General features: G+C 40.7%; 1 protein-coding gene and 2 long non-coding RNA genes across 6 annotated transcripts; 2 read left to right on the top strand and 1 right to left on the bottom strand.

Annotated features, from left to right (window-relative positions):
* Window positions 1-1,886: 1,886 nt before the first annotated feature.
* On the bottom strand, window positions 1,887-9,596 carry LOC103457866 (solute carrier family 23 member 1-like). 4 transcript variants are annotated; one of them, XM_017302074.1, is made up of 15 exons: window positions 9,426-9,596; window positions 9,059-9,259; window positions 8,883-8,935; window positions 8,116-8,180; window positions 7,337-7,471; window positions 6,430-6,587; window positions 5,880-6,039; window positions 5,182-5,363; window positions 4,886-5,006; window positions 4,637-4,793; window positions 4,273-4,526; window positions 4,022-4,186; window positions 3,801-3,909; window positions 3,565-3,660; window positions 1,887-2,462 (listed from the first exon to the last, which is right to left on the bottom strand). In XM_017302074.1, the coding sequence occupies exons 4-15, from the start codon at window positions 8,161-8,163 to the stop codon at window positions 2,239-2,241; spliced, it is 1,809 nt and encodes a 602-aa protein (XP_017157563.1). In that variant the 5' UTR covers window positions 8,164-8,180; window positions 8,883-8,935; window positions 9,059-9,259; window positions 9,426-9,596; the 3' UTR covers window positions 1,887-2,238. The 4 variants fall into 4 exon arrangements, with proteins under 4 accessions (XP_017157563.1, XP_008396533.1, XP_017157564.1 ...); XM_008398311.2 differs by having other exon boundaries at window positions 9,246-9,596; XM_017302075.1 differs by lacking the exons at window positions 8,883-8,935; window positions 9,059-9,259; window positions 9,426-9,596 and adding an exon at window positions 8,380-8,868.
* LOC103457865 (uncharacterized) lies at window positions 2,355-7,098 on the top strand. Its single transcript, XR_001776071.1, has 3 exons — window positions 2,355-2,434; window positions 6,784-6,874; window positions 6,977-7,098. It is a non-coding gene; the product is annotated as an uncharacterized LOC103457865 (long non-coding RNA).
* On the top strand, window positions 7,307-10,658 carry LOC108165745 (uncharacterized). Its single transcript, XR_001776072.1, has 3 exons — window positions 7,307-7,391; window positions 10,273-10,460; window positions 10,549-10,658. It is a non-coding gene; the product is annotated as an uncharacterized LOC108165745 (long non-coding RNA).

Below are 10,658 nucleotides of genomic sequence, written 5' to 3'. Positions count from 1 at the left end.
TATATATATAGCAAAAGTTATTAATGGTAATGTAATTGAAAGAAAGTCATAGATGTTTCATTCACAGATTCTAACAGGAGATGCAGAGGAACATGAAACAAGCTAATTTTGTTAGCTGAGACTCAAACTGAACTTGTCGGCTTGTAAAATACTTTCTTTGGCGGAAAAACAGCCTGCCTCTACTACTGTCAAAGGTAGTAGTTTAGATCAAAGTATCTTCACGTGTTAATATGGCCAGTCAAAACCCATAATAATTCAAAAATGCTACTCATGGCATTTTGAATGTTTAAGCTGGAGACAGTGATATACCAGCTGTCTAAAGGATCCCTCATGACCTCTTGTGGACAACAGGAGTAAATATCTGCAACGGTGGAGAGTTTCACCTGCAAACTGAGTCCCAGAGTCACAAGAGTCCCAAATGTAGCTTTAAATTCCACAATCATGGATGCGTCTGGGAAAACGTTTACTTAAAACTTGAAAGTATTATGAAGGCAGCACAGCGCTTCTCCAAGCAGATGGGGAGTTTTCAAATGCAAATCTGCCACATCAGCATTAACACAGATCATAAATAAGATGGAATACGATTACTTTCATGTCCCGGTTTCTGTTTGCAGAGATTATCTAGAGTTGCGTGGCTCATTAGAGTGCAATGTGGTTCCTGCGGATGATTCAACGCTCTGCCTCTGATGCCAAACAGATACGACTTGTATTCGTTGTTGTTTTCGCCTGTGCACAACTGGCCTTACTCATGGCTTCAAAGCCACAAAAGGGAGTGAATAGAATTTGGATGCTGAAAGGGAAAATAAAACCAGTTCCTGTTTCAGGCAGAAAGAGCATTTGTGATATAACAAATTAAAGCTCTCCCAGATTAGCAGGACTCACTTTCTGCATCTCTTTCATTTGAAATGCAAATAGCCGAGTGTTGTATAAAACCCTGCTGAGAATCCTGTTTCCAGAACATCAGCAGGTAAAGTTTTATACGCTGTAAAATGTTCCGAAACGTGAAGCCCCTTATGAAATGATTGTCGCCCCTTACATTTTGTCACATCTGGCCACATTACAACCATAAAATACATTGTATGTTGTTATAGGACGATAGATCACCATAAAATAGTGTACAATTGGGAAATGGGAACATTTCCCAATTTGGGAAAATTGGGAAATGGAAACATGTTTTTTTAAATATTTATTTTTAAAAATCTGACATATGTTGTGTTTTTGTATTCAGAACCTTTGAATCAAAACTCTGAGCACTAGAACCGTTTTTAAATAGGAACATGTTTAGATGTAAAGCGCGCCGTCGTATGTTTTGGTCGTAGTCGTGGCTTAAAGTGACATTACATAACTATCCATCCCGATAAAAAATAAAAAAAAAGGAAAGTTTGTGTTAGCAAGATAATAAAATACAAACAACTTTAAGCGATGTCGACGTTTTTGCAAGGTACTGTATGCAGATGAATCTGCAGTTCCCCCAGTGATGCCACATGATCCAGAAATAGCCTCATAGAGTGGGCAGTGAACCACTGACCAATAGTCAAAACACACCCTCATATGGCCTCTGGTCCAAACATTACACCGTCTCCCATCTGCCTGTCAGAGGTGGTTAGACTGAGGAAATGAAAGTAGAGACAAAGAGCTGACAGTGTGGAAGGTAAACAGTGGAGATGGAGATGATGCGTTATCTGTGTTTGTAGAGGAAATATAATGACATTTGGAGCGCTGCTGCTGCTGCTGCTGGATTGGAGATGTGGATATGCGATAATAAATATATCCTCAGGCCGCATTTAATTTCCTTTCAAAGGGGAAACTGAGGAGCAACCTGTTATGCTGTTCAGCTTCAGCACCTTGACTTATTTGAAGGAAAATGAAAAATAAAAAATAAAAAATGGCGGATCACTTTAACACTTTAATCATTCAGTAGTTCACTTGTTTTTTTCCAAGTGTTGACAGAGGCTGTCGAGTCTGCTCCATGTGGAACAGAAACATTATTGAGCTGTCATTTCCTCAAGAATAAACACTGTGATGGTTTCTGGACATTTTAACTTAAACACAATAAGGACACCATTCACGGTTTTACTCAGATCACCATCAACAGCAATTTACATTGAATCAAATGGGCTATAACAATCAATGCTCAATGAAAACTGAAACCAAATTAATTATTTCAGATTTTTTTTCTTTTAATTTGTGCCCTAATTACACTAAAACCACGATTATTATTATTATTTTTTTTTTAGTTTAAACTCTTGTCATTTGCTCAGTCCCCTCGCTCTGTGGCATGCCGTCCCCTGACTCAGGTTCGTTCTGTGGGCAAAAGGGGACGTAGCGGACCCAGGACTGCTTTTGAAGGCACGCCGTTATCCCAAACGGGAGACTGTAAACCTCTTCTGACGCCAAGTCGTTACTGGAATCTTCCGGATGTCCTGCGTTCCAGGTGAGAATGCCACGTTCACGCTTGGTCCCTGAACGAGGTAAAAAAATATATATGTTGCAGAGTGTCTTACAGTTTTATGTTGATGATTTCGGTTCTGGCACTATACGCCAGATAAGTGTTTACGATGTGTGGTGGGAATGAATTCTGGTCAAGCCATCTTAAACAGAATATTGAAAAAAAAAAAAAAAAAAAAAAATTTATATATATATTCACACTCCCGAACTTCAAATCTCAGTGTATTTTATGTGAATGTGTGTGATACATTAACACAAAGCAGCATGCAGTTGTAAAGATGAAGAAAACTCATTTATGGGTTCAATTTCTTTCTTTTTTTTTTTTTTGCTAAAGAAAATCTGAAATGTGTGGCATGCCCCTAAACACCCCTAAATGAAATCCATCGCAAGTAAGTGCCTTCAGAAGGAACTGCATTAGTAAATATTGAGGAGTTGCACAAATAGAAAATCTATTTGGTGAAAAACAAACACTTCTCTTGTTATCCCCAAAGTAAAACAGGGTGGTAGCAGCAAAATGCTCTGGATGTTGTTTTTTTTTTATGGCAGAGGCTCAAAAGATTATCAGATATGATAATCAGATGGATGAAAGGGAGTGGTTCACCTATCAAATCCTGAGCTAATTAGTTAGATGAAAGCATATTTATGTTAGACTGACCAAGACAAAGGTCAAGATCATACTTGAATGTACTGATGCTCTCCATTCCTTTTTGAGCCGTTTTGGAAGAAACTGTGGTTCCCATGTATAGAAGTGATAGAGTCATATCCCAATAGACTTATTGCAAAAAAATAAAAATAAAAATAAAAATAAGGTGTCTGCTAAATATTTGCCAACAGGGACTGAATGCCACACTTTTCAGATTTTTGGGTTTGTAATAAAAATTGATTTCTTTCTCCTTTTTTCTTTCATTGTTTCACTTCTGTATTGTGCAGGACTTTGTTACATAAAATCCATAAAAATACAACAGACCATAAAAAAGAGGTTTGTAGTAATGTCAGAAATATGTGGGGAAAAAATTATACATTGTGATTGAATGTATCAGTGCCAAGAAAGAAAGAAAGAAACAAAGAAAGAAAGAAGTTATTGTAACTGAGCAACAGCTCTCCACTTCAGCTTACCAGGAATCGTGTTATCTAAGAAGCAGCCGAGGAACCCTCCTACAAACATATGGGTGGTGAACAACACATGCAGAACTTGGTCCACCTCTTTGACACCTGAGTCATACGCACAGAGGACACGACAGTGAAATAACAGCTTGCTTTTTGGGAAAACCTGCTCACCGTTTCCCCGCTGAAACCAGAAACGGCTAACCGCGTCGTAATTCAAGGTTAAAGTAGCAGCGCGTGAACCGTACCTGTCTCTAGGACGCCAGGATTCTTCATGATCCAGTTTGGGATGGCAAGTGCCGAAAAAATTGAGAACCCAAACACGAAGATGTTCCGAGAAGAATTCATGTCTGTAAACTGTCCAAAACAAAGGATTACCAAAAAAAAAAGAAAAAAGAAAAACCGCCATGATTTTAGAAATTTGTCTCTCAACAATAAAAAAAATATATATATAGACTTGTCTATTCACCTGCAAATTGGAAATCCCAGCAGCACATATGACACCGAACATGATCAGAAACATCCCTCCGATGACAGGAGTGGGAATGGTGGTGAAGATGGCCCCAATTTTGCCCACCACTCCCATCAGAATCATGAGAAATCCACTCAGGAGAATCACAGTCCGACTACCCACCTGCCATCAAAGTGTGCAAAAAGGGGATTATTTTAAAGCTACTTTGTAAAAGCATCCGATCAGCGTTTTTCCTTTTTTGCCCTTACCCTGGTGATACCGAGAGCCGCCACGTTCTCGCTGAAAGACGTGGTGCCATTGCCCGTCCCGAAGGCCCCCGCCAGCAAAGAGCCGACCCCTTCAACGCCGATGCCCCTGCTGATGGCGTGCCTCGGAGGAGGAGGCGCCCCCGACAACCTGGCGCAGGCGTGGTAGTCGCCCACAGACTCTGCCATGGAGCAGACTATTCCGGCCAAGATCCCAACCACAGCTGCCAGGTTCACAGTTGGAACCCCCCACCTGCCTGAACGACAAGTCAAACTGCTGATCGCTGAATTGGTCTTTTAAATCAATCGACCAATCAAACTGTGTTTTTTCTTGTTGTTGTTGGTTTTTTTTAGTAAACCTACGCACCGGGGTATGGCAGTGTGAACCAAGAGGCCTTGCTCACCACATTTCCCTTCACATCAGTGCGGGCCAGGTAACCGTAGCGAGTAGAATCAGACGGCAGGACATCAAATATGGTGAGGAGGTAACAGACTAACCACGAGATGGCGATGCCCAGCAGAATCTAATTGACATCTAAAATTAGTATGGATTAGAGCTCTGATGTCGACATTTTAGCCCCAAGCGACATGCGAATCAAAGCGAGCGATGTCATACAGGCATGGTTTGGAAGATGTAAAACTTTGCGGTTTTCCTTTTCTTGGTTTTGCAGCACAAGGGAACAGGGATCGGTATGAGACGGAGGTACTGAGAGAACACGATGATCAGCCCTGTCGTCCTGCGAGTACGACAAAAGGAACAGAATAACATTCAAACTGTAAACCAGTCTCGAGACAAGCAGATGCTGCTCTCTAAGTGGTAAAAAACGCATCTTGTAGAGAGACGTCATGTTCTGTCTTTTTGGAAATCCGAGCTATTGAATTAAAGAGTGTTCTTTCCGAGGAGCTACTTACAAAGCAGAAATGCCCCAGTTGCTGCCAGCTTTTACTCCCGCCGAGTCAAACAGAGCCAGGCCTATCAGAGACACGGTGGGGGCAATGGTTAAGGGCCCCATGAAGCGCATGAGGAACCCGATGAGGCCAGAGAAACCAACGAGAATCTGGAGGACAGAGGCCACCATGATAGAGCCCTGCAGCTGTGGACAGAAACACAAGAACCAGAAGCATGAGCACTAACACTCTTAATAATAACGGCCATGACTTGTTGTAGTTCCCCAGGACGGGAAACACATGCAGTGCCACGAAAAAGTACTCGTCTTTCTTGTTTTTTTTTCATATTTTGTCACAAAAGTGATCCTGTTTCATTTAGACCGTATGTGACAGACCGACACAAAGTAGCACCTCGTTATGAAGGTGGAGGAAAGGAATGATTTTCAGTTTTCCTGTGCAGTTCTGATAAGTGTGGTGTGCACATGCATTCAATCCCCTGCTAGTAAATAAAATTCATCCGCAATGGAGTCGGTTGTATCAGAATACGTTACCGAGAGAACCTGTGACTAGACTTGGAAATCTCCCCTCAGACACGCTCCATCCAATCCGACTTGACTTATTTTGCAAAGAACAATTGGTAATGGGTATTCTAAACGCCTTAGTTGCCAGCTTTGCAGATGCAGTATCTGCGTTAGAGAATGAAACTGTTGGTGTTGGCTCACTGTTCTCATGCGGCCCTGCCACTCTTCGATAAAAGCCGGGGAGGAGGTGTTGACCAAGCTGGCATTCTGCGTCCAAGCCGGGCACTGCCACTCTGGCATAGACAACACGGCCATGGCTGGAGTCACCAAGGCAAACGTGCCTCCCTGCAGGATAGGAAGTCTCCAAGTTTGACGAAGAAAACAAAACACAAATGAAAAGCAATGCAATCTGCAGCAAAAGTCAAGCAGGTCACAACGCTACAAAAGAACAAGGTGTTATTTCAAACTTAAATCTATGGATTTATTTGATTTTTTTAGGAAAATTTGCATTTAGTTTATTAAAAAAGAGGGTCAACACACTGTTGTTCTGGAACATTTCAGTCATTTTAGTGTGCACTTGTTCGAAATGCCAATGTTTAACATGGACGTTTAACTATCTTTAGCATTGACTCATTGTACTTACTTACTGGCTTACGCTATTTGGACAAAAACAGACGCAGTTGAGCTGCTATTTAACTACAAAACGTTCAAACACTTTGGACCTTTTCCCTCCCAAACCAGGAGTTCTCACCTGACACCAAAGGTGACCTGCAGAATGGTGCAGATGCCCGAAACAAAGAATATGGTGTTGATCAGAAGGCCCTGGGTCAGGGTGTCATGCTGCAGACACAGTCCCTCGGAGAGGATGAGGGGGATGGAAATGATCCCACCAAATGCCGTCAGGTAGTGCTGTGGAGGAGATAAAGATTAGCTTCACACACGTTTCCTTTTCCCGTCATGAGTTAATCTCGCCTAGCAACCGTGTAACGAACCTCCCTAGCCTAAATACCTCCTGGTTCATGAGAAATCACTCTGCCACTGTTTTTTGAGCCTCTGTCCGAGTAGCTTGTTGACATTTATGCTTCTTCTTTATTCAAATCTGGAGTTTTCGTGACTTTCCCGGCTTTGTCTGCGCAATTTGTTCCACCAAAGCCAGCAGACATCACCTGATCACATCTAGCCACTTTGGTTACCAGGTATTTCCTAAATTGCTGTTCCTCAAAAATAAAAGTACAGAAATGAATAGCATGCATGAGTGAAGAAGGCCTCTACCTCAATGTTTTTTTGTTTTTTTTTAGTTTAAATCCCTGAGTATGCAGTCTACAAGTACATACCAGAATTGATGAATAGCTGAACTGACCCGGAGCCTATCGCTGACTGAAAACGAGACTATTTTTCAGTAAATACTTCACTCCACAAGAAGGAAGTTAGTAGCTGATTTACCTTAATTCCCGTTAACCGCTTATGTAAACCGCCAACTAGTATTAGGGGTAAATTCCTTTAAATCTCTTTGCGAACTATTACACATCCCCTGTGTTTGTTGTAAAAATAATTAATTTCACTTATTTAACTTATAAATTATCAGATTTTTTATTTTTTTATTTTTTACATACAATGAGATTTGTTGTCTGCGGTGCTGCAGAATGCAGTACACCCACCTGAACAGCCAGGAAAATGCAAAGGTACCAAGGAGGGACATCAGTCACACAGTAGGTTGGTTTATTTCTGTCCTCCTCTGCCACACCGCTGCTCCAGCTCGGCTTCTCCTCCTGATCATGGATTTGCTCCTGCAACTGTAGTGCAACATTCAAAAAAAAAAAAAAAAAAAAAAAACTCAACAAAAAAACAAGCAAGCAAGCAGAATAAATTGTGAAGACTAAGAAATGACAAGGAATCACTTTTAACCAAGTCAAACGATTACTCACCTGTCGACTCTGCACTAAATCTACATTACTGTCAATTTAAAAAATTTTTTTTTACACAAACAAGCGTCAAAGCTTACTTGGAGACTCGTACACAGACACACGTTTACTGATATGTGCCCTAAATTTGTCACGACAGCAAGTTACTTTTCCATGACCTGACAAAAACGTGCAGATCCTAAAAGTGTACTTTGCCATTATTATACGGGACAGAATTCAGAGATGCCTCTTTCAATATGTCTAAAGGAGTGAAGAAGTTGTTTTTAAAGTAAAAAAAATGTTAAAAGTAGACTTTTTGAATCAATAAATCCTTGTAGATTCTGAACATAGAGCACAATATATTTAAGAAGCTTGTGCATCGCTAAAGTTTCCTTGAAGAGGTAAATAGAACATCTATGGAAGCACAAATCTTCATCTTTGTAAAGATATGCTCACAAGCATACATGGGAAAACTACAAATACATACATGTGAACAAAAACCTCTTGGTTTTACATGAAGTAGTGATTGCACTCACATCAAATGCCAGGTTGTCATGTCCTTTGCTTTTCTTCACTGAATCCATCGCAATCGAACCAAAAACTGTTGGAGGAAGTAGTCAATAAAGTGATTCTGTGAAAAGAGAGTCTCTTCTGTTCTCTCCCATTACCCAGGTGTTAATCGGCGTGCCAGGAAAAAAAAAACCCAAAACAAAACACGCTAACCACAGATTCTCAAAATCATTAACAGATCCACCTCAGCTACATGAACTCAGCAGGAAAAACCGGAGCGAGTCTCTTACCTTCCTTATCTCCCACCGACTCGCAGGGAGGGACAGCGTTCCCGTTTTAAACACAGCATGCAACACTTAGAAGGAAGTTTAAAAGTGGAACCATCTTAAAACAAATGTTAAATCTAAGCAATCGATTTCAAACTTCAAAACTGCAGGATTCGTTTTGCTTTTCTGCAAAGAGATAACGTAAAACACAAGAGATAACCTTTGATAGCGTGAGGTTTATAAGCCGGTGAGTCAACCGGGAAAGGGGAGGAATTTTGATCACACCAAGAGCTGTAAAGTTGTTTTTGTTTAACTGGAACTTATACTGGAACGATCCCAGGTTCTGTTTTTTTTATCTTGGAGCTAAACTGTTACTCATTTTTACAATCCTGTTGAATTTACGAGATAGATTCTTCTGTATGTTTTACGACCGCTGATAAGTCGTTGGAGGAAATGACGATCCTTCGGCACAGTTACAACAACACACATTACTTTTAATCAGATTCGTATCTGAGCCAAAACATCACCCTGAAGCCACCGTCCCCATGGTAACACACTGTGGTGGCAGCATCATGCTCTCCTGAAAAAAAAAACAATCAATAAGACAAACAGCTCAATTCCTTTTAGTTGTAATTTGTAAAAGGTGATTTTACAATATTTACACTCTGGCGAGGTGAACATAAATTCCTTTGAATAACCTTACATTGATCAGATTTGCTTCAGTGGATGCAACATAAAAATGTGAAAGCCTTCCAAAAAAGGGAGAAAAAAAGTGTTCTCTGCAACTTCCTGTGGGTACTTCGGTAAACTTCAGGTCACAAAATCCGACGCCTGGATGTTTTCTGAAGCATATTTCAGTACAGTCCACGGGGGGAGTCGTGCACACTCACCTTTTCTCGCTGATCTGGGTTAACAACAGCGGAAGACAGAACACCACGGGCTAAGAGCAGGTCAAAGTGACATGAATTATTCGGGCAGACATGCAGCAACACACGTGACACCTACACTACTGAGTGCCTTGCAGCACTCTCTGCTCACATTAGCCCACCTATAGTTGTGTTTTTACTTACAAAGTTCTTGTTGATCCTGCATGTTGAGAGTCATTAATATTCCAAGTGAAAGTCTTTGCAGCACACTAAGCTCTAATGCCTCTCGCTGCAGTGCAGCACATCATTAACACTGGGCAACATGTCTTTTTTTAGACAATATGGTTGTATCATTTCGCAGCCAAACGGCAGCTTAGTTTGTCACATTTAAGGTTTGTAGCAGTGTTCCAGTAAGAAGTGCTCTTTTTTTTTTAAAAGCAATCACGTTCATTAAAGCAAACTGCAGTGTGCCTCCTAATCTACTGTTTCCTGAACATTAAGAGCGGCAGTGTGTCTCCTGCTTGTGTAACAACAGAAAGTACTTTTCTAATAATGCGATTCTGCAGCATTTGGTGCTGCAGAGGTCTGTTAATCACCCACAGATTGAAGCCAGGTGTGTGGCAGAAGCTGAAACATGCGAGGCTATGGAGGCCTGAGGACCAGAATTGAGAAACTCTGCCTTTAACCTAAGCAAAACCCAGACATACCTTTCCTTAAAATACAGCTAATTTATAACTTTTCTTATGTACTAAAGCCAGAAATGGTCACAGAAAGTCACATAGACAAGTAAACACACAAAGGAGAGAAACAACAGCTTCTCTTTAAAAGTAGAGAAGGCGGGTGTAAACATGTAACTCTGGAAAGTATGCAAACCCTCATTACATATGTACAATTAACAGAAAAAATTAATCAATTTAGGCCGTTCTGTGAATGTACTCGCCCACCATCAAGTATACTGAAGGTTAATGTAATTGTCACAAGAAGAAAAGAAAATCATTCACTTTCAGCTATGAGTCATCAGTTATACACTGACATGTTTTTTGTTTTTTAGCAAAGGTCTGAACAGATACAGATGGAAGTGTTACTGTGTTGCTCCTTTCTGTTGGATCTCTCTGTTGGAAATTGTCAAAACTTGTTAATCCGGCGACTGAATGACGGACAGATTTTACTGGACATATCAAAAGCTGGAACGCACAACGAAACTGGAAACCGGACCGGAACAACATGCTCAAACATGAAGTAAAAGGAGAAAAGAAAAGACGACATACAGCACCAACTTATTTAGTAATGCTCATCATAATGTTTCTTAATTCCATTTGTCCTGCAGGGAATCATCTGATTTCATTATGCAATAAATTTCAGACTGATAATCAAGCATTATAAAGAGAACCCGAAGTAGACGACAACATCGAATAAGGGGATAATCTTCCAGAACCA

This window comes from Poecilia reticulata, linkage group LG21 (genome assembly GCF_000633615.1).
Source record: "Poecilia reticulata strain Guanapo linkage group LG21, Guppy_female_1.0+MT, whole genome shotgun sequence".
Classification (NCBI taxonomy): domain Eukaryota; kingdom Metazoa; phylum Chordata; class Actinopteri; order Cyprinodontiformes; family Poeciliidae; genus Poecilia; species Poecilia reticulata.
The sequence above is the reverse complement of the archived record's forward strand: the minus strand, read 5'-3'. Positions and strand labels throughout refer to the sequence as shown.

Bases quoted from the DNA above. Each gene is read 5' to 3' on its own strand.
- LOC103457866 (XM_008398311.2), bottom strand. From the start codon at position 8,163: ATGGATTCAGTGAAGAAAAGCAAAGGACATGACAACCTGGCATTTGAT. The intron at 4,794-4,885 runs GTATGACATCGC...GATGTCAATTAG, and splicing joins ACATCTTCCAAACCATGCCT to ATTCTGCTGGGCATCGCCAT. The intron at 2,463-3,564 runs GTAAGCTGAAGT...TACCTCGTTCAG, and splicing joins CTTAGATAACACGATTCCTG to GGACCAAGCGTGAACGTGGC.